This window comes from Pan troglodytes, chromosome 19 (assembly GCF_028858775.2).
Source record: "Pan troglodytes isolate AG18354 chromosome 19, NHGRI_mPanTro3-v2.0_pri, whole genome shotgun sequence".
In the NCBI taxonomy this organism is placed as follows: Eukaryota; Metazoa; Chordata; class Mammalia; order Primates; family Hominidae; genus Pan; species Pan troglodytes.
The window spans coordinates 71705249-71728720 of record NC_072417.2 but is presented as its reverse complement, the minus strand read 5'-3'; the positions used below and the strand labels follow the sequence as shown (position 1 = coordinate 71728720).

General features: G+C 44.6%; 1 protein-coding gene and 1 long non-coding RNA gene across 7 annotated transcripts in view; one reads left to right on the top strand and one right to left on the bottom strand.

Moving 5' to 3' along the window:
* Positions 1-23472, top strand: part of TEX14 (testis expressed 14, intercellular bridge forming factor) — a 141833-nt gene that overhangs the window by 90042 nt on the left and 28319 nt on the right. For 5 of the 6 annotated variants that reach the window (XM_016932656.2, XM_009432926.4, XM_063799038.1 and 2 more), the window contains 8 exons: positions 2294-2445; positions 4496-4686; positions 5130-5280; positions 8435-9225; positions 14748-14854; positions 20461-20586; positions 20816-20901; positions 22400-22681. In XM_016932656.2, coding sequence (XP_016788145.2) covers positions 2294-2445; positions 4496-4686; positions 5130-5280; positions 8435-9225; positions 14748-14854; positions 20461-20586; positions 20816-20901; positions 22400-22681 — 1886 coding nt within the window. Of the gene's footprint in view, positions 1-2293; positions 2446-4495; positions 4687-5129; positions 5281-8434; positions 9349-14747; positions 14855-20460; positions 20587-20815; positions 20902-22399; positions 22682-23472 lie in introns of all 6 variants that reach the window. The other variant, XM_063799037.1, reaches the window with a different exon arrangement.
* Positions 21229-23472, bottom strand: part of LOC134808894 (uncharacterized) — a 61417-nt gene continuing 59173 nt past the window's right edge. The window contains exon 3 of the long non-coding RNA XR_010153037.1: positions 21229-22841. This is a non-coding gene — a long non-coding RNA (uncharacterized LOC134808894). The remainder of the gene's footprint in view (positions 22842-23472) is intronic.

Here is a 23472-nt window from a genome sequence, read left to right as displayed (position 1 = left end):
GGAATAAAGTGAAATGCATGGAGTTGCTGGGGTCAACAACTGGCCAAGTGAGGGGGTAGGAGGTAACCAAGGGTCTGTGAATGTCTAGGAATGACCTCAGGATGGAACTTCAGGTAGAAGTGTCAGAAATGTTAGTCAGCAAGCCGTTGCAGGTGTAACAACATACCCTTCTTTGAAAGCTGGTAACATGAGTTGATTATTCACCAACCCAAAATAGCCTTCAATCCCACATTTATTTTTGGTAACACTCTACTAGGGCATATCAGTTTGTTGAATGTCATTGTCAAGGATAGCATTCCATCTCTTGGTATAAAAGTGATAACAGCAGTTTCTCCTACCCTTCAGCTCCTTCCTTTTTTTTTTTTTTTTTTTTTTTTTTTTTTTTTTTTGAGACAGAGTCTTGCTCTGTAGCCCAGTCTGGAATGCAGTGGTGCGATCTCGGCTCACAGCAACCTCTGCCTCCCAGATTCAAGCAATTCTGCCTCAGCCTCCTGAGTAGCTGGGATTACAGGCACGTGCCACCATGCCCAGCTAATTTTTGTGTTTTTAGTAGAGATGGGGTTTCACCATGTTGGCCAGGCTGGTCTTGAATTCCTGACCTCAAGTGATCCACCCGTCTCGGCCTCCTAAAGTGCTGGGATTACAGGCATGAGCCACTGCTCCTGGCCCTTTTTTTTTTTTTAAGATGGAGTCTCGCTCTGTTACCCAGGCTGGAGTGCAGTGGCTCAGTCTTGGCGCACTGCAACCTCTGCCTCCCGGGTTCAATATATAATTATGTATTAAATTTGTATGCATATCCACACTGTTCACACTATACTAGGCCATAGGTGACTTTTCAGCAATATAACTAAAGTCAATACTAGCTTTTTCACCTTCATGACTTCATGAACTCACTGCCCTCTATCCAAAGATTTGCTGGAAGAAACTTTATTTAGGGAAGTTTGCTCAAAGTCTGAGAAGCCCATCTCATCGTCTAAAATCTATCCTTTTTCCAGACCAACAAAAAACTTGCTGTCACTTGCTTTTTAAAAACTTAATTCTTAATTATCAACTGCCAGTCATTAAGTCTTGACTGAATGCCTCCCATAATATTCATACTAATTCTTTACATGAAAGAGCGCTTTATGGCTCACCGAGTGTTTCTACATCCATGATCTCATTTGATTGTCATGACAGCTGTGGGCACAAGTCAGTGCTGAGTTTACCCTGAGGACTCTTGCTGGGCCAGAAGACATTTAGGATGCTCTGACTTAGCTCTTAAGGAGTCTGGTTGGGAAGAGTTATTTAAGCATATGAGTGAACCCTTGAGTGCTAAACTGAGAGGACACATTCCCAAAAGGGCAGGAGTTCAGAAAAGAAATAATCATGAGGAGTTGGGGAAGTCCCAGATGGCTTTGATAAAGCAGATGGAGGGGTTGAGAGGGCTCTTGAAAGAGTTTACGTTCATTTATTCAACAGCAAGCATCAAGGCCCTGGTGTAAGCCCAGAAGTACAGTGATATAAAAGCAGATGAGTTGCCTACTCTCATGGAGCTGACTCTCTAGAATGGAGGGGAGACAGATAAACTAAATGAACACAAATTCAGATAATAAGTGCTCTGAAACCAATAAAACAGGACTACTTTAGATTAGGCAGTCAGGGAGGGCCTCCTTGAGGAAGTGACTTTCAGACAAATAGTCACAAAAAGTAGCTAGTCATTCTAGGATCTGTGGGCAGGGCATGCCTGGCAGAAGCTGCCAGTGCAAAGACTTGAAGAACATGAGGTATGTTGGAGGAACTGAAAGAAGGCCCCTGTGACTTGAGTGGAGTGGGTGAGCAGTAGAGTTGCCAGATGAAGTGGTGGAGAGGGCCCGGGTGGAATAGTAAGGAATTGCAGGTATTGGAACAGCTCTGAAGCAGTGTGGACTAGCTCATTGTCTAGCTAGGTTTCCAGGAACTCAACGAGGTTGTCAGCCTTCAGAGGCAAAGTTTTCACAAATGTAGTATGTTGATTAAAAGACCCACGAGCCTGACCAACATGGCGAAACCTCGTCTACTAAAATACAAAAATTAGCCGGGCCTGGTGACACACACCTGTAATCCTAGCTACTTGGGAGGCTGAGGCAGGAGAATCGCTTGAACCCGGGAGGTGGCAGAGGTTGCAGTGAGCTGAGATCACGCTGCTGCTTTCCAGCCTGGGTGACAGGGCAAGACTCTGAATGAATGAAAGAAAGAATGAATGAATGAATGAATGAATAAATGAATAAAAGACCCTTTAAGGCATGAGCCCTGACTTGTGAGTTTCCTTCCGTAGCGAGGACAGAGGTGTACAGAGGGACCTGACTCGAGTGCCCCTTCCTACGCAGCTATACAACTGGGCCGCACCAGAAGTGATCTTACAGAAGACAGCCACAGTGAAATCAGACATCTACAGCTTTTGTATGATCATGCAGGAGATTTTAACAGGTAGATCAAGATCATTAATGGTTGACCAAAGTCCCTATTCTTAGGTTGCATTTTTCTCCCCCCACAGGAGTTACTGACTTTTATGAAAATAGAAGACTTATTAAAAAGAGACTTCTTGGCTGGGAGCAGTGGCTCACGCCTGTAATCCCAGCACTTTGGGAGGCTGAGGCGGGTGGATCACCTGAAGTCAGGAGTTCAAGACGAGCCTGGCCAAAATGGTGAAACCCTGTCTCTACTAAAATACAAAAATTAGCTGGGCGTGGTGGCACGTGCCTGTAGTCCCAGCTACTTGGGAGGCTGAGGCAGGAGAATCACTTGAACCTGGGAGGCAGAGGTTGCAGTGAGCTGAGATAGCGCCACTGCACTCCAGCCTGGGTGACAGAGTGAGACTCTGTCTCAAAAGAAAAAAAAAAAAAGACTCAGCAAAGCCCATCCATCTGCTTGTCAGTGATGATGCATTTAATCCAAACTAAAAAAATTTATTTTTATTTTTTATTTTTTTGAGACAGAGTCTTGCTCTGACACCCAGGCTGGAGTGCAGTGGCTCGATCTCGGTTTACTGCAACCTCTGCCTCCCGGGTCCAAGCGATTCTTCTGCCTCAGCCTCCCGAGTAGCTGGGACTACAGGTGCACACCACCACGCCCAACTAATTTTTGTATTTTTAGTAGAGACGGGGTTTCACCATATTGGCCAGGCTGGTCTCGATCGTTTGACCTTGTGATCCACCCACCTCGGCCTCCCGAAGTGCTGGGATTACAGGTGTGAGCCACCACGCCCGGCCGAAGCAAACTTTTTAACCTGAATATTGGTATCAGTACTTATGATCTATGTGTGGTATCCCTTGAGAACTTGTAAATTAGGGGGAAAGACTAGCCTCTGAGAAGTAAACTATGAAACACACCCTGTGTCCATTAGATGTATAAACAGTGTCACTTGAAAGAAATGGATGTACTTCCAAATCCACTGCTCTGATGTGGAGAAAGTAGTCACATATCTGAAGATGGAAGGAATCCTTCAAGAGAAAGACATACACACATACACACACACACACAGAGTAAAATCACATTAAGGGCTGCTTTTTTTTTTTTTGACAGAGTCTCACTCTGTTGCCCAGGCTGAAGTGCAGTGGCGGTATCTTGGCTCACTGCAACTTCTGCCTCCCGGGTTCAAGCGATTCTCCTGCCTCGGCCTCCCAGAGTAGCTGAGATTACATGTGCTCGCCACCACACCCAGCTAGTTTTTGTATTTTTAGTAGAGATGGGATTTCACTGTGTTGGCCAGGCTGGTTTCAACCTCTGACCTCAGGTGATCCACCCACCTCGGCCTCCCAAAGTGCTAGGATTACAGGCGTGAGCCACCACGCCCGGCCAAGGGCTGCTTTTTTATGGTGTTTGCAGTCCCAGAGGCAAAACGACAATATACATGAGATGAATATTGGGCTCCCCTGCCAGCGGGGAGCCCATGTGTACATGTTGCTGACACTATTGTTTCCTATCTCTGTGGCGGTGATCTCCCTGGTAAATGGGTAAAGTGGCTTCTCACTTATGAATTGGCCTTCCAGGTAGTTTTTTTTGTTTTTTTGTTTTCTGTTTTTGTTGCTAGGCTGGAGTGCAGTGGCGCAATCTCAGCTCACTACAACCTCTGCCTCCCGGGTTCAAGCGATTCTCCTGCCTTAGCCTCCTGAGTGGCTGGGATTGCAGGTGTGCGCCACCACACCTGGCTAATTTTTGTATTTTTAGTAGAGAGGGGATTTCACCATGTTGGCCAGGACGGTCTTGATCTCTTGACCTTGTGATCCACCTGCCTCGGCCTCCCAAAGTGCTGGGATTAGAGGTGTAAGCCACCACGCCCGGCCCCTCTGGGTAGTTTTTCTACAGAGAGAAATTAATATATAAGGAAATGAATTGTTTCTAAAGTACAGTGGATTAGAAAAAAAATAAAGAAGTTAAGTGACTTGCCTAAGGTTACCCAGCTTCATCTGATTTCTTGTCCCCCCACTCCACTCTCTGGTTTCCTAATTTACTCCTTTGTATGACTTTTTCCTTACAGATGACATACCCTGGAATGGCTTAGATGGCTCAGTTGTTAAAAAAGCCGTAGTCTTGGGGAATTATTTAGAAGCTGATGTCAGGCTTCCGAAACCTTACTATGATATTGTTAAGTCAGGCATCCACGTCAAGCAGAAAGACCGAACTATGAACCTTCAAGATATCCGGTATATTCTGAAGAATGACTTAAAGGCAAGCCCTGAAGTTGTTGGGAGTTTATTTCTGCTTACCTAACTCAGGAGAATAGGGAGTTAGAGACAAGATGAAGCTAGAGACCAAGTTGTAAGAAATTTTGGAAATCCTCATTTTATTACACCATTTCTGTGTTCTTGAGAATAGCCTAACTGCTTAACTTGGTGAAAGCAGCATGGAATTGAGGAGGGGAGCTAGGGAGGTTCAACACATATGCATAGTAGGGGCACATTGTAGGCACTTAGTGGAGATTCAGTGAATGGTAGCTATTATTATTGCTTTTAAGGTATTGGCAATAACAATAAACTAGTTAATTAGGACTAAAGTCAGTCTACCCAACAGGAATAAGAGGGAGTTTATCAGATACTTAGATGGTTTCTAAAGCACCAGTGACATTCAGGATGACTGAGACTATGTCCTTGACAATATTTCCTGTGTTACAGGATTTTACTGGAGCCCAGAGAACTCAACCAACCGAGAGCCCCAGAGTGCAGAGATACAGACTCCATCCCGATGTCAATGTCTATCTAGGACTGACTTCAGAACACCCCAGAGAGACCCCTGACATGGAAATCATAGAGCTAAAGGAAATGGGTATGGCCTTAATTCCCAGGTTGTGTTAGTTTGACACAAATGTGTTCTGAGAGTCACATGAGCTGCAACTAATTGACTCCTCTAAACTGTAGATGTAACTTGTTTGTTTTGTGAGATAAAGTCTAGCTCTATTGCCCAGACTGGAGTACAGTGGCATGATCTCAGCTCACTGCAACCTCCACTTCCTGGGTTCAAGTGATTCTCATGCCTCAGCCTCCTGAGTAGCTGGGATTACAGGCATGTGCCACCATGCTGGGCTAATTTTTTTTTTTTTTTTTTTTTTGAGACGGAATCTTGCTCTGTTGCCCAGGCTGGAGTGCAATGGTGGGGTCTCGGCTCATTGCAACCTCCGCCTCCCGGGTTCAAGCAATTCTCCTGCCTCAGCCTCCTGAGTAGCTGGGATGACAGGTGCACACCACCACGCCCGGCTAAATTTTGTATTTTTAGTAGAGACAGGGTTTCTCCATGTTGGCCAGGCTGGTCTCGAACTCCTGACCTCAGGTGATCTGCCTGCCTCGGCCTCCCAAAGTGCTAGGATTACAGATGTGAGCCACTGCGCCCGGCCTAATTTTTGTATTTTTAGTAGGGACGGGGTTTTGCCATATTGGCCAGGCTGGTCTTGAACTCCTGGCCTCAAGTGATCTGCTTGTCTTGGCCTCCCAAAGTGCTAGGATTACAAGCATGAGCCACTGTGCCTGGCCACTGTAGTTACAACTTATACTGGGAAAAGATGAATGCCTTAGGAAAAAAATCAAGATCCTTAAAATTATTAAGGTAAACTTTTGGGGCTCCATATATATACCTAGCGTGGATCTAGAACTAAGTCATAATAATTGAGTTTATTTCTAGCATGATTACTCTTAAGAATTTATCTAATTGTTTCACAAATAAAAACACTCATTATGGAGAATTTGGAATAGTTTAAAGAAGAAAATTACCATTTTTTTTTAAGAGACAGGATCTTACTCTGTTGCCCAGACTGGAGTATGAGGCACAATTATACCTTACTGCAGCCTCCAATTCCTGGGCTCAAGCCTCTCGAGTACACAGGACTACAGGTACATGCCACCATATCCTGCTAATTTTTTTTTAAGTTTTTTTTTTCTTTTTTTTTTTTTTTTGTGAGACATGGTTTTACTCTGTTTCTGAGGCTGGAGTGCAGTGGTGCAATCATAGCTCACTGCAGCCTCAATCTCCCAGGCTCAAGTAATCCTCCTGCCTTGGCCTCCCAAGTAGCTGAGACTACAGGTGTGTACTACCACACCTAGCTAATTCTTTTAATTTTTTTTTGTTGTTGTTGAGATGGAGTCTCGCTCTGTTGCCAGGCTGGAGTGCAGTGGCGCGATCTCGGCTCATTGCAACCTCCGCCTCCCTGGTTTAAGCAATTCTCCTGCCTCAGCCTCCCAAGTAGCTGGGATTACAGGCACGCACAACCATGCCCAGCTAATTTTTTGTATTTTTAGTAGAGACGGGGTTTCACCATGTTGGCCAGGATGGTCTCGATTTCCTGACCTCATGATCCACCCGCCTCGGCCTCCCAAAGTCCTGGGATTACAGGTGTGAGCCACTGCGCCCAGCCTTACTTTTTAAATTTTTAGTAGAGACAAGGTCTCACGATGTTGCCCAGGCTGGTCTTGAACTCCTGAACTCAAGCAATCCTCCCACCTGGTCCTCCCAAAGTGCTGGGATTGCAGGCATGAGCCACCACACCCGACCTAAAAAAGTTTTTTTTTTTAGAGATGAGGTCTCATTATGTTGCTCAGGTTGGTCTTGAACTCCTGGCCTCAAGCAGTCCTCCCACTTTAGCCTCCCAAAGCACTTGGATTACAGGTATAAGCCACTTTGCCCAACCAGTTTTACTACATTTTAGTACATTTGAAAACCTTAGAATTTAGAACTGGAAAGGACCTTGCAGTCATCAGGCTTAATGCCTTCATATTACAGATGAGAAAACTAAGATTCAGAGAGGTTGTAACCTGCTCAGGATCACAGAGAACTTGTTATAGAACTGGAACCCAGGCCTTCCAATTCCAGCCAAACGACCATTCACTCTGACTCTCCTTCAGCAGTGCTGGAGGCCTCCAGAGTGGCCCTGTAACCTCATTACTTTGACAGCTTCGTCCCATTCTCTGTAAGCTGTACACCTGTAAACCAGGGGTGGTGGGTGGTCAATCCTAGCATAATTTTTTTAGTTTTTTCATTACTCCCATAATGTAGTGGCTCCTTGGGTGGTATCTAGGCTACTTTTTTTTTTTTTTTTTTGAGACAGTTTCACTCTTTTTGCCCAGACTGGAGTGCAATGGCGCAATCTCGGTTTACTGCAACCTCTGTCTCCCAGGTTCAAGCGATTCTCCTGCCTCAGCCTCCCAAGTAGCTGAGACTACAGGCATGCACCACCATGCCTGGCTAATTTTTTGTATTTAGTAGAGATGGGGTTTCACCATGTTGGTCAGGCCATGGTGGTCACCATGTTGGTCACCATGTTGGTTCGAGACTACTCGAATTCCTGACCTCAAGTGATCCACCCGCCCTGGCCTCCCAAAGTGTTGGGATTACAGGCGTGAACCACCACGCCCGGCCCTAGGCTACTTTTATCAGATGCTCACCAAGAGCATAACTTTAACTGAGAAATAGTCAAACTCTTTTGTGTGAAAAGAAGGCTATGAATGTGGTCCTTAAGATTCAGGGGAGCTGGGCACGGTGGCTCACACCTGTAATCCCAGCACTTTGGGAGAGTGAGACGGGAGGATCACTTAAAGCCAGGAGTTTGAGAGCAACCTGGGCAACATAGCAAGACCCCATCTCTATAAAACAAAACAAAACAAGATTCAGGGGCCTATAATTTGCATGTCCTGACAGTTATGCATGTTTGGACACACAATAAAGCTTAGAATATTTCCTCCATGGCTAGACCCCTGCCCTGACAACAATTTCTGCCTCATTCCATGTCAAAATAGGAGCTTTCCCCTAGGGGACACATACTCCCTCACCCTTTGTGAGTATATCCAGTAGTCTTCCACAACTGGGAAGGGGGTGGGAAAATAAAAAACTTTTTTTTTTTTTTGACAGTCTTTGCCTCTTGAACAAGCCAAGGCTGCTTAGCTGCCAAATATGTTCATTTTAATGAGTTGCATTTTGCTGTTTTTTTCAATAGGCAGTCAACCTCATTCACCAAGGGTTCACTCTTTATTCACTGAGGGGACACTAGATCCTCAGGCCCCAGATCCATGTCTGATGGCCAGGGAGACTGCGAATCAAGATGCTCCTTGCCCTGCTCCATTTATGGCAGAAGAGGCCAGCAGCCCCAGCACAGGTCAGCCAAGCCTCTGCAGTTTCGAAATCAACGAGATCTACTCAGGCTGCTTGATTTTGGAAGATGACATAGAAGAGCCTCCAGGAGCTGCTTCATCTTTGGAGGCAGACGGACCTAACCAGGTAGATGAACTGAAATCCATGGAAGAAGAGCTGGATAAGATGGAGAGAGAGGCGTGTTGTTTTGGCAGTGAGGATGAGAGCTCTTCAAAAGCTGAGACAGAGTACTCTTTTGATGACTGGGACTGGCAAAACGGTTCACTCAGTTCACTCAGCCTTCCTGAGTCAACCAGAGAAGCCAAGAGCAATTTGAACAACATGTCCACGACTGAGGAGTATCTCATCAGTAAGTGTGTGCTGGATCTAAAGATTATGCAGACAATAATGCATGAGAATGATGATAGGCTGAGGAATATCGAGCAGATATTAGATGAAGTTGAGATGAAACAGAAGGAACAGGAAGAGCGCATGTCTTTATGGGCCACTTCAAGAGAGTTTACAAATGCCTACAAGTTACCTCTGGCCGTGGGCCCTCCATCTTTAAACTATATTCCTCCTGTCCTACAGCTTTCAGGGGGTCAGCAGCAAGACACCAGTGGCAACTACCCAACCCTACCAAGATTTCCAAGAATGGTAAGAGACTTTCAAGGGGGACATTTTGGCAAAAGATCCAGGAAAAGAAATGGTTGTGGCTGGAAACCTTTCACCCAAGTCTCCAAAGTAAACACTGGGGATCAGTCAGAGATGAGCCATCAGGTAACCTAAGTGGGAGGAAGGGGCATCCTAAGCAGGACCCCAGGGCAGGGTTTGACGTTGCCCCTAACCTATGTGGAGGGACTGACATATATATGCAACTGACTCATAGCAAGGTGCTCTTAGCTTTGGGAAATCAGTCCTCCATGGTGGAATTCCAACGTAGATACTCTCTGTCTCCCAGTTCAGACCCAACACACAGCCCATGTCCTTCTCTGTAAATTCGTATGTATCAAATTGAACCATATTAAATTGCTGTTTTATTAGTTAAAATGGTCAAGTATTGACAATTTTGCATGGCTCAACTTATTGAATAAAGTATCTTGGATAGGTATTAATCTCCATTCTAAGCTGCTATTCATTCATTCACTCATTCAACAAACAGCTATAGAGCCAGAGGCTATCTAGACTCTGGGTTTTTTCTTTTTTTTTTTTTTGAGACAGAGTTTCGCTCTTGTTGCCCAGGCTGGAGTGCAATGGCGCGATCTTGGCTCACCACAACCTCCACCTGTGGGGTTCAAGTGATTCTCCTGCCTCAGCCTCCCTAGCAGGTGGGATTACAGTCATGCGCCACCATGCCTGGCTAATTTTGTATTTTTAATAGAGATGGGGTTTCTTCATGTTGGTCACCGCTGGTCTCGAACTCCTGACCTCAGGTGATCTGCCCACCTCGGCCTCCCAGAGTGTTGGGATTACAGGCATGAGCCACCTTGCCTGGCCTAGACTCTGGGTTCTGATGATGAATAAGCCACAAACTCTGCCCATAAGTAGCTCAGATAACAGCTGGGGACTGAGGGACCTGGTGGATCAAAGAAAACCCCTCAGAGGAGGTGAGCAGACACCATGGGAGCTGGCTAGGAGGTATAGCTTGCAGAGAGGCTCCTCCGTGAGTTTCTTTAAGGACAGGGCCGACATCTGACTCCTCCTGTGTCCCAGCACCTAGCATGGTGACCAGTACATAGAAGGAACTCAATAAATGGTCAGTGAAGGAATGAGAGGATGAATGAATTAATGAATTTGAACAAGTTCACACTCAGAGAGCTGGCTGCCTCTTGAATTTTAGAATTTTAGAGTTGGAAGATCCCTTAGACATGGATTAGCCCTGTCAATTTACGGAGTGTGAAGCTCAAGCCCAGTGATATAAACTTCCTGAGGCCCAGTGATGTCAAGATGCGGGTGGGGTGGGAGAGGTCTGCCTCACTGGAGGGCGGATGTTATTACTGATATTATTTAGAATAGGTGGCCCATGGTGATAAAAAGCAGGCCAACTTTTACTGGGTTTTGTTACTGTTTTAAAATTCTCCGCTTAACAGTTATCCTCTTTTTTATTTTTTATTTTATTTTATTTATTTTGAGATAGGGTCTCACTCTGTTGCCCAGGCCGGAGTACAGTGGCACGATCTCTGCTCACTGCAAACTCTGCCTCCCAGGTTCAAGCGATTCTCCTGCCTCAGCTTCCCGAGTAGCTGGGACTACAGTCACGTGCCACCATGCCTGGCTAATTTTTTGTATTTTTAGTTTCACCATGTTGGCCCAGCTGGTCTTGAACTCCTGACCATAGGTGATCCACCTGCCTCAGCCTCCCAAAGTGCTAGGATTACAGGCGTGAGCCACCGTGCCTGGCCATATCACCCTTTTATTGCCTATACAGGGAAGATAGCTCTCCCTGCCACCCCTCAACTTGTTGTGCTACAACCAAGGGCCAAGTTGGTTAGGGGCAGTCTCCTGACTCCTGGTCTGTTGTTCTTTCATTGTACAATACTGAATCTTAGTGAGGCTTCAGTCCTCACTTAGAACATTTGGAAAAGCATTGGCATTTATTTTTGCTGGAGTGAAGTCGCACTGTCATGGCTCACTGCAGCCTCAATCTTCTGGACTCAAGCGATCCTCCCGCCTCAGACCCCTGAGTAGGTGGGACTACAGGCTGTACCAGCACACCTGGCTAATTTTGTGAATTGTAGAGATGGGGTCTCAGCACGCCCGGCTGGTATTTATTTCTTTATCTTTTTTTTTTTCCATAGAGGTGGGGTTTCACTATGTTGCCCAGGCTGCTCTCAAACTCTTGAGCTCAAGCAATCCACCCGCCTTGGCCTCCCAAAGTGTGGGATTACAGGCAAGAGCCACCATGCCCAGCTGTCATTTGTTTTTATATAAAGAGAAGACAAAGCCAGGTGCAGTGGTTTATACCTGTAATTCCAGCACTTTGGGAGGCCAAGGCAGGTTAATCGCTTGAGCCCAGGAGTTCGAGACCAGCCTGGGCAACATAACGAAACCCTGTTTCTACAAAAGATATCAAAATTAGCTGGGCATGGTGGCATGTGTCTGTAGTCCCAGCTACTTGGGAGGCTGAAGTGGGAGGATCACCTGAGCTCAGGAAGTTGAGATTACAGTGAGCTGAAATCATGTGACAGCACTCTAGCACAGGCAACAGAGTGAGACCCTGTCTCAAAAACAAACAAAAAAGGCACAAAGAATTTACTTATATCCTAATATTTCTGTTTCCATAGAAAATTAGAGTTTGCTAGAAAACTGTTAGAAATCACTTTTTAAAAAAAATTTTTAAAGACAGAATCTTGCTCTGTCACCCAGGGTGGAGTGCAGTGGCACCATCTCAGCTCACTGCAACCTCCGCCTCCCGGGTTCAAGCGATTCTTCTGCCTCAGCCTCCCGAGTAGCTGGGACTACAGGTGCGCACCACCATGCCCGGCTAAATTTTGTATTTTTAGTAGAGAGGGGGTTTTACCATATTGGCCAGGCTGGTCTCAAATTCCTGACCTTGTGATCCGCCCACCTTGGCCTCCCAAAGTGTTGGGATTACAGGTGTGAGCCACTGCGCCCGGCCTGAAATAACTTTTATATATTATATTTTGTTATCTATTGCTGCGTAGCAACAACAACAAAGCCCAAAACCTAATGGCTTAAAATAACAATAGTTTATTATTTCTCACAATTCTGTGGGTCAGGAATTTGACAGGTTCACCTGAGTGGATCTTCTGTTCCACATGGCCATTGGCTAGCATCACTCACTTGTTTGCAGTCACCTGGAGGTTGGACTGGGCAAGAAGGTCCAAGAAGCCTCTACTTACATGTCTGGTACCTTGAGCTCCTCCAGGTGGCCTCTCTTTGCACTTGACTTGTCATTCAATAAATAGTCTCACCCAAGCTTCTCTACAGCATAGCAGCTGACTTTGCAAGTGAAAGCTGAAACTACCAGACCTCTTAAAAGTTAGTCCTGGCCGGGCGCGGTGGCTCACGCCTGTAATCCCAGCACTTTGGGAGGCCGAGGCGGGCGGATCACGAGGTCAGGAGATCGAGACCATCCTGGCTAACACAGTGAAACCCCGTCTCTACTAAAAAAAATACAAAAAATTAGCCGGGCGTGGTAGCGGGCGCCTGTAGTCCCAGCTACTCGGGAGGCTGAGGCAGGAGAATGGCGTGAACCCGGGAGGCGGAGCTTGCAGTGAGCCGAGATTGCGCCACTGCACTCCAGCCTGGGCGACAGAGCGAGACTCCGTCTCAAAAAAAAAAAAAAAAAAAAAAAAAGTTAGTCCTGACCCTAGGATTGTATCACTTTCACTGCTTTGTGTTGATCGAAGAAATTCATGAGGCCAGCCCAGATTCACTGGGTGGGGAAATAGACTCTAGCTCCTTATAGGAGGCGTGGCAGGGTGGACAGGAGGGAATTGATGGCGGCCACTGCTGGAAACCATCTACTAGTACATAGGATATAAAACAATGATACCATATTTATTTTTTCCTTAAAAACGTCACCCTCTTTTTCTAGCATCAGGGAAAAAGCCATCTCCATCTAAATGCATTTTTCAGACAATTGAAGTTTATTTCTTTAATTTCTTAGTTCTTAAAATTTTAATTATATTGAATGAAAACGTTACAAACTTCATGATATTCTAAATATCTATTTTGATTATATTCTAAACATATTCTAACCTTTTCTTGGTGACAGTGGTATTTTTCTGAACACCTGTTATGGTGAAGCATCATGATATAGGGCTGTCTTAAGCTTCTGCTAAGGAGTGTTTGCCCATACAAAGGCCTCTGGATCTTATACTTCAGGGAGCATGTAGTAATTTTTTGTGCCTCCTTCTCACTTTTACACATCTTGCTCCCATCTCAAACTCCATATTTGTTGCCTTAATTTGCTGTAGGCTAGGAAATATAATTAACTAAGTTTGTTAAAATTATGTTAAAATTGGGATAAGTAGAGCTAATAGTCTCTTGAATAAAGAGCATAGACTTTCATTTGTTTTACTTTTGCTGTTTCCTAAGTATTGTAACCTTTATTGTATTCTGTTTTATTTTCATAGCATCCCCAGTGGTAGGTATTATCATTCTTATTTTATGGATAAGTACAAGGTCTTATTTTATGGATAAATACAAGATTCTCTTAGTGTCAGGGTGCGGTGTCTCACACCTGTAATCCCTGTACTTTGGGAGGTCAAGGAGGGTGGATCATTTGAGGTCAGGGGTTCGTGACCAGCCTGGCCAACATGGTGAAACCACGTCTCTACTAGAAATATAAAAAATTAGCTGAGTGGTAGTGGCGCGCACCTGTAATCCCAGCTACTTAGGAGGCTGAGTCACGAGAATCTCTTGAGCCTGGGAAGCAGAGGTTGCAGTGAGCCGAGACCAGGCTACTGCACTCCAGTCTGGGCAACAGAGTGAGGCCCTGTCTCAAAAAAAAAAAAAGAAAAAGATTATCTTATGTTAGTCTGAATAACACTTAGACTAGAACCCAAGGGCCTTTACTCCTGCCACAAAGATCTGCTGTCTTCATATTCATATAGGAGGAGGAAAATGCTCAGGAAAGTGGATTTTTTTTTTATTTCTATCTTGTCTGCTTATTCTCCACTTGTATCCTGTCTGGGCTAGGTTCCTGGAGACCAACATTTCTGGGTAAAGACCTCCAGATAAGCTGGGCACAGTGGCTCACGCCTGTAATCCCAGCATTTTGGGAGGCCGAGGTGGGTGGATCACAAAGTCAAGATATCGAGACCATCCTGGCCAACATGGTGAAACCCTGTCTCTACTAACAATACAAAAATTAGCTGGGTGTGGTGGTGTGCGCCTGTAGTCCCAGCTACTCAGGAGGCTGAGGCAGGAGAATCTCTTGAACCTGAGAGGCGGAGGTTGCAGTGAGCCAGGATCTTGCCACTGCACTCCAGCCTGGTGACAGAGCCAGGATCCGTCTCAAAATAAAAACAAAACAAAAAAAGACCTCCAGATAAGAGATGGGTTAGCAGATAGGAAACATGCAAAGGAAAATCCTGGTAGGTCTGGTTATTTCTATACATTTAACAAGAATGGCTTTGAAAATAGTGTGACAGTGAAGAGAATGGGAATTCTCTCATCAAAGCCCTGAAACAAGTTTATTGCTTTTTAAGCTGCCGACTCTTTGTGACCCTGGAAAACAGAACACAGATGAACAATTTCAGTGCACTCAAGGAGCCAAGGACAGTTTGGAAACAAGCAGGATCCAAAATACCAGTAGGTGGGTCAACATTTTGTTGTTCTTAATGTCACTATGCCTTTAGACTTCTGTGTGTCTCTGAGGCCACTCAGTGATCTTCTTATGTCTAGTGACAAAAGGACTGTGAGTGATGAAGAAGAGTAATGCAGATTGGCAGGTTCTCTCACTGAGTGAGTAGGAAGAGCAGTGTCATGGGAACTTGAGGAGACATCAAAGCCCAAGTGGCTGGCAGGTTAATCAGACAGAACTCATCAGTTGTTAGAAGCAAAGCATCTTGCCTTTCCACAACTGCCCAGATAGTTTTTCTTATAAAAACAAACACCAGGTATTCCATTTACCAGTGCTCCAGAAACTAAACTAATTGGAAACCAGGGTTGTTTAAAGTAAGTGTCACTGACTCCGGAGAGAGAGTTGAACAACGTCACTATGACCCTGGGGTGTGTGATTTCCAGCCAGACGAATGAAATGAATTGACTTTAGCATAAATTACTGGAAGAAGAGTGTGTGTATGTTTGTATATATATTCATACACATATATGTATATATAATATATTCATACACATATGTGTATATATAATATGTTCATACACATATATGTATATATAATATATTCATATACATATATGTATATATAATATATTCATACACATATATGTATATATAATATATTCATACATATATGTATATGTATTCATGCACACATAGGTATATATGTATTCATGCACATATATGCATATACACATATATTCGTGCATGTGTATACATACATACATATATTCATACATACACACACACATGCTGAGTTTTAAAGAACTTAAGTAAAACAGGCCGAGTGTGGTGGCTCACACCTGTAATCCCAGCACTTTGGGAGGCCGATGTGGGCAGATCACTTGAGGTCAGGAGTTCGAGAGCAGCCTGGCCAACATGGTGAAACCCCGTCTCTACTAAAAATACATAAATTAGCCGGGCGTGGTGGCGGGCACTTGTAATCCCAGCTACTCGGGAGGTGGAAGCTCAATAATAGCTTGAACAGCTGGGTGCGGTGGCTCACACCTGTAATCCCAGCGCTTTGGGAGGCCAAGGCAGGCAGATCACGAGGTCAGGAGATCGAGACCATCCTGGCTAACATCGTGACACCCCGTCTCTACTAAAAATACAAAAAATTAGCCGGGCGTGGTGGTGGGCGCCTATAGTCCCAGCTACTCGGGAGGCTGAGGCAGGAAAATGGCGTGAACCCAGGAAGCAGATCTTGCAGTGAGAGGAGATCGCGCCACTGCACTCTAGCCTGGGCGACAGAGCAAGACTCCGTCTCAAAAAAAAAAAAAGAATCACTTGAATCCAGGAGGCAGAAGTTGCAGTGAGCTGAGATGGCACCACTGCACTCCAGCCTTGGCAACAGAGTGAGATTCTGACTAAAAAAAAAAAAACTAAATAAATAAAGAACGAACTTAAGTAAAACAAATTTATTTGGTGTGTGGGAATTTTTTTTTAATTTTTAAAAAATTTATTAAAAATTTTTTTGGTTTAAATTTAGTTAGGTATTATAAGTAAGGGAATTACTAAAAGGGCAATAATTTTTTTTTCTTTCTTTTTTTTTTTTGAGACGGAGTTTCACTCTTGTTGCCCAGGCTAGATAGAGTGCAGTGGCGTGATCTCGACTCACTGCAACCTCCGCCTCCCGGGTTCAAGCGATCCTCCTGTCTCAGCCTCCTGAGTAGCTGGGATTACAGGTGCCCACCACCATGCCCAGCTAATTTTTTGTATTTTTAGTAGAGATGGGGTTTCACCATGTTGGCCAGGCTGGTCTTGAACTCCTGACCTCAGGTGATCCACCCACCTCAGCCTCCCAAAGTACTGGGATTATAGGTGTAAGTCACCACGCCCAGCCAATATATGTTTTTCATGACAGACTAGTATATCAGTTTTAGTTTAGTTTTTTTTTTTTCCTATGGATAAATGGTAGCACTAATCCACAACTTTGAAGTCAGTTCTCCTGGAAAAAAAAAACTTTTTATTCCTCCCCCTAGTGGTGATTGAGACTAATGACGAGTTTGCTGTTTGTTTCGTATTGGCAAATATGTACGTAAGGGAGAATGAAGGAAAATGTCCAGACATTTTATTTATTTATTTTTTATATTTTTGAAATGGAGTTTCGCCCTTGTTCCCCAGGCTGGAGTGCAATGGCGCGATATTGGCTCACTGCAACCTCCACCTCCCAGGTTCAAGCGATTCTCCTGCCTCATCCTCCCAAGTAGCTGGGATTACAGACATGCACCACCAAGCCTGGTTAATTTTGTATTTTTTAGTAGAGACGGAGTTTCTCCATGTTGGTCAGGCTGGTCTCAAACTCCTGACCTCAGGTGATCCACCCACCTTGGCCTCCCAAAGTTGGGATTACAGGCGTGAGCCACCACGCCCAGCCAGACATTTTAGATCAGTGGATTTTATTCCTATGAAGGGAATAATGAAAAACTACCTAGCTGGCATCAGAGTGTTTGGCACTCACACCACTGATAGAAGCAAATGGGATGACATAGCCATTAGATGACAAAGAAAAACCCATAGTTGTTATGGCCTCCCCTGCTCGGCACCCTCTTCCCTCAGAAGTACAAAGAACAGACCAAAAAAAAGTTTGACATTTTTCCACCTGTTCCTCTAGTCTTTTTGTGTGCTTAAAAAAAAAAAAAGTGACAATTATGATATGTGTAAGCAATTTTATATCCTGATTTTTCACTTTACATTAGAATGTAAACATTACTCTATGTTATTAAAAAAAAAAAACCCTGTAAACTTATTTTGAAATTGTTGGGCTGGGCAAGGTGGCTCCCACCTGTAATCCCAGCACTTTCGGAAGCCAAGACAGGCAGATCACTTGAGCCCAGGAATTGGAGACTACCCTGGGAAACATGGCAAAACACCATCTCTACAAAAAATTAGCCAGGCATGGTGGTGTGCGGCTGTAGACCCACACCCTCTCCTACTTGGGAGGCTGAGGTGGGAGGATCACCTGATCCTGGGGAGGTCAAGGCTGCAGTGCCATGATTATGCCACTGCATTCCAGTTTGGGCGACAGAATAAGACCCTGTCTCAAACAACAACAACAACAACAAAAATAGTTGGATTTCACCTATTGTTGAATTTTAGGTTGCTTCATTCTTTATTCTGTTATGAATAGGGACACAGTTACTTGTAAATAATGCTTTGTTTTTGCATTTTGGATTATTTCCTCAGGATAGATTCTCAGAAGCAGAATTACTTGGTCAAAGGGTTTGAAGATTTTAAGGATTCTTTTCCCCTCCTTTTTAAGACAGGGTCTCGCTCTGTCGCCCAGGCTTCCTTGCAGTGGCGCAATCTCAGTTCATGGTTTTTTTTGTTTTTTTTTTTTTGACACAGAGTCTTGCTATGTCACCAGGCTGGAGTGCAGTGGCGCAAACTCGGCTCACTGCAACCTCCGCCTCCTGGGTTCAAGCGATTCTCCTGTCTCAGCCTCCTGAGTAGCTGGGATTACAGGCGTGCACCACCACGCCCGGCTAATTTTTGTATTTTTAGTAGAGACAAGATTTCACCATGTTGTCCAGGATGGTCTCCATCTCTTGACTTCGTGATCTGCCCGCCATGGCCTCCCAAAGTGCTGGGATTACAGGCGTGAGCCACCACGCCTGGCCAGTCTCAGTTCACTTTATGGGGCCAATGTGTGAGGGTCGCTTGAAGTCTGGGAGTTTGAGACCACCCTGGGCAACAAACATTGTGTGACTTCATCCCTACCAAAAATACAAAAACTAGCTGGCTGTGGTGGCAGGTGCCTGTGGTCCCAGCTACTTGGGAGGCTGAGGTGGGAGGATTGCTGGAGCCTGGGAAGTTGAGCCTGCAGTAATCTGTGATTGTGCCACTGTACTCCAGCCTAGTGACAGAGTCAGACCCTATCTCCAAAAAAATTTTATTTTTTTAAAAAGGAAGCTGATCAGATCTACCCTCTCTGATTCAGCAGTCTCTCTGCTTTCTGGTCCAGCTGGAGAGTAGGGCATTCTAGATAACAGGGAATTAATATCTGTGCCACAGAGCACACACTTTTTTTTTTTTTTTTTTTTTGAGACGGAGTCTCGCACTGTTGCCCAAGCTGGAGCGCGGTGGATCTTGGCTCACTGCAACCTCTGCCTCCCGGGTTCAAGAGATTCTCCTGCCTCAGCCTCCCAAGTAGCTGGGATTACAGGCGCCCGCCACCATGCCCAGCTAATTTTTTGTATTTTTAGGAGAGACGGGGTTTCACCATGTTGGCCAGGCTGGTCTTGAACTCCTGACCTCGTGATTCACCTGCCCCAGTCTCCCAAAGTGCTGGGATTACAGGCGTGAACCACTGCACCCAGCCTACACTTTTTTTTCTTTGGAAATAGAGTCTCACTCTGTCACCCAGGCTGGAGTGCAGTGGTGTGATCTCAGCTCACTGCAACCTCCGCCTCCCGGGTTCAAGCAATTCTCATGCCTCAGCCACCTGAGTAGTTGGTATTACAGGCATGCACCACCATGCCCAGCTAATTTTTTGTTTTTTTAGTATAGAGTTTTCACCATGTTGGCCAGGCTCACCTCAACTCCTGGCCTCCGCCTGCCCTGGCCTCCCAAAGTGCTGGGATTACAGGCGTGAGCTACCGTGCCCAGCCAGTTCATGCGTTTTTGAAAAGTTAATTGAATAGATGATAAAATGTACATGTTCATGAGATATTTATAAACTTTATTTGTTTATTTTTTTTCTGGAGACAGAGTTTCACTATGTTGTACAAGCTGGCCTTGACCTCCTGAGCTCAAGTAATCCTCCTGCCTTAGCCTCCCAAGTAGCTGAGACTACAGACCTGAGCCACCATCCTGGCTAGTTATGGGATATTTAGAGGGAAAAAAGAGATGCCCTTATGTTGCAAATGAGGAAGACTTGGCCTAGAGAGATTGATGTTTGCCAAAGTCAGATAGTAACCTAGTGATAGGTCAGGGTCTAGAATTCAGTGGGACTAGATTGAAGGTCTCTGAATGTTCTTCAGAATCTCTGATGCCTTAAGACTGTTTTTACAAATGTTAGGCCGGGCATGGTGGCTCACACCTGTAATCCTAGCACTATGGGAGGCCCAGGTGGGTGGATCACTCAAGATAAGGAGTTCAAGACCAGCCTGGGCAACATAATTTTCTACTAAAAATACAAAAACTAGCCGGGCATGGTGGCGTGCATGTGTAATCTCAGCTACTTGGGAAGCTGAGGCATGAGAATTGCTTGAACCCAGGAGGCGGAGGTTGCAGTGAGCTGAGGTCGTACCACTGCACTCCTGGGTGACAGACTGAGACTCTGTCTCAACAACTACAAATGTTATTGTGCTGTCACTGATATGAAGGTGGGCCTGTTACCAGAGAATTCTGATGGACGGGCAGGAGCAGAACCCTCACCTGAACCATCACCTGTGATTTGTGGCATTTGCAGGGGAGGCTCTGCAACAGCCCAGGGATTGTGTCTTGTGAAACTGCGCTTCAACTGCGGGTTTCTTCTACCTCTGAAAATCTCCCAAGAGCAATTTTATAATCATGAAATCTAAACTTAGAAACTAAAAATACTCTTAGAGATCTTATAGCTCAGTCCTTTCATTTCTTAGCCAGGGAAGACCTAGAGAGTCCACTGCCCAAGCCAAAGCCACACAGTTTAATAGTGCACTCTTCACTCTGTCAAGCCACCGGCAGGGACCTTCTGCATCACCCAACTGTCACTGGGACTCTACCAGGTAAGGATCCTTGTGGGCTGGAAACTGGTGGTGGAGCGGGGGTGGGGGTAGGTTCTGGCACCCTCTGCTGGTGCAAAGGGGTCAGTGCAACTCTAGGAATGGCTTAGGGAGTAGGGAACAGGTCCTCTGGATGGGCTGGTGGGCTTTTGGTTCTGTCAAGAACTTGAGCAAACTGATGTGTTTGTGTCCACCCCGCTCCCCCTACCTCCAAAAAACCCATGCAATTCAGGATGAGTGTGGAACCTGTTTCTTCTGAAATCTATAATGCAGAGTCCAGAAATAAAGATGACGGAAAGGTACACTTAAAATGGAAAAGTGAGTATAAAGTCATGGGTTTTATTAGACAAAATGAAATTTAAAGTATATTTCTAATGTGGTTGATATTTCTAAGTACACAACCTGTGTTGCACATTTAGAACCATAGCAATGTCCTTCTGAATTTTTTTCTTTTATTATATTTCATTTTAAAAGCAGGGCCCTTCTGACTACAGACTTCAGAAGGGAAATGCTTTTTTTTTTAATTTCTAGACTTTATAGGAAATATTTCTAATATATAAATGTATATTGTATAAGAAATGTAACAAAACAGTGCACAATACAATAAGTCCTCACCTTATTCTGTTAATAGGAAATGACAATGACTTTAAGCAAACTACGACTTTAAGCAAAACGATGTATAACAAAACCAATTTTACCATGGGCTAATTGATGTAAGCAAGAGTTAAGTTCCTATAGCATATTTCTGGTCACAAATACATCACCATACTTCTAAATAAAGACCAAGACACTTCTAATATTAAACATTGAAATAAATGTGAGCTATGTACACATTTAAGAGAGATTAATAAAAACAAGTAAGATAAGTAATTACCTGTTTATTCTAGTTCAGGGTCACAGGTGGCTGGAACCTATCCTGGCAACTCAGAGTACAAGGAGGGAACCAGCCCTAGACAGACACCATTCCATTGCAGAGTGTACTCACACACTCCCACTCACACAGACTGGGGCAACTTCAACATACTAATTCACCTAACGTGCACATATTTAGGATGTGGGAGGAAACCGGACTACCTGGAAAAAACCCATGCAGATATGGGAAGAATATGCAAGTGCCACACAGACAGTGGCCCCAGCTGGGAATTGATTGGTTTTTTTTTTCTCATCAGAGTTACAATGAAACAATGTTGAATAAAATGACATTATTTGAGGAACTGCTACATAGATATTTACTATATAACATTATAAAAGTGGAGAGTATGCAGTGTCACTCTCATATCCTGTGGGCATTATTCTTTGTATCAGTTTTCTCTTACAGGCTTAAAGGATATAATGTCTATTTTTAATACTAGTCGTAAGTGACATTAGCAGAAGTGTTCGACAACATTTGAAATGAAAACATGCATATATGTATGCACTCCAAAAATATGAGCTCAGTGTAGTCTGGAAAGACTAGACAAACTCAAATAGAATACTTTCTATTATTACACACTAAGAACTATAGATGTCATTTTTCCTGTTAAAACTTCACAGGAAGAGGGTCTATCTGTAAGTTGTTTGCTGCCTTTCACCCTGGAAGTCAGCAACAAGGGCTGTTGTTTGGGATAACTGACTGAAATTCCCTTCTCTCTCTCTCTCATCAATTCTCCCCTGACCTCCCATTCAAGCCAAACAGGGCAAGCTAAGGATGATGCAACTGTAAAAAGGCAATTGTTACACTATGAGTTATGATAGTATTATGTATTTCTTTTAGATGAAAGCCTGTGTTTCCAATGTTTACAGTGATGTTTTAAATGCTGCTTTCTCTTGTGCACAGTGGAGGTGAAAGAAATGGCAAAGAAAGCAGCTACTGGACAGCTCACAGTACCTCCTTGGCATCCTCAGAGTAGTCTGACTTTAGAGAGCGAGGCTGAAAATGAGCCCGACGCCCTGCTGCCACCCCCCATTAGGAGCCCAGAAAACACAGATTGGCAGCGAGTTATTGAGTATCATAGGGAAAATGATGAGCCCAGAGGAAATGGCAAGTTTGACAAGACGGGCAACTATGACTGTGACAGTGACCAGCATGGCAGACAGCCCAGGCCTGGAAGCTTCACCAGTAAGTTCACTTGCGGGAATCAGGATAGGTGAACTCAATCAAGTATCAGTCGGGCGAGGTGGCTCAGCCTGTAATTCCAGCACTTTGGGAGGTGAGGTGAGCGGATCACCTGAGCCCAGGAATTTGGGACCAGCCTGGTCAGCATGATGAAACCTGGTCTCTACAAAAAAAAAAAAAAAACAAAAAAAACAAAACATTAGCTGGGCGTGGTGGCACACGCCTGTAGTTCCAGGTACCCAGGAGGCTGAGGTGGGAGGATCACTTGGACCTGAGAGGTGGAGGTTGCAGTGAGCTGTGATCATGAAACTGCACTCCAGCTTGGGTGACAGTGAGACCCTGTCTCAAAATAAAAATAAAAGTAAAAAAAAGTTATCAGCTCTCAAAAAAGTAAACTTTCCAGCATATTTTTTTTGGTTTGGTCCTCTCTCCTTTCCTACTTTTCTGGAAACCTTGAATTCCAGGGGAAGACAGTATAGCCCTATATCTCATTGCATCTCCCACAGGCAAACAGATCCAGACACTGATCAGTTTTTATATTACTGAAACAGGTCCCTTTGTCCAAAGGAAGTAAAATAATCAAATACTGACCCTGGTTTTGGCGAGGAATCGATCCTTCTTTACCTGGGGATAGAGGTAGGCCATCACTGCCTACTGCCCATGTCTCTGCATTGTATTCTAAGCTGAAAATAAATTCTCCCAGAATTTATTTAGAGTGTATTCTAAGCTGGCATTAAATTTTTCCAGAGAGTCTATGCTGGAGGAACCTAGAGACACATGACATTTATTGTCAT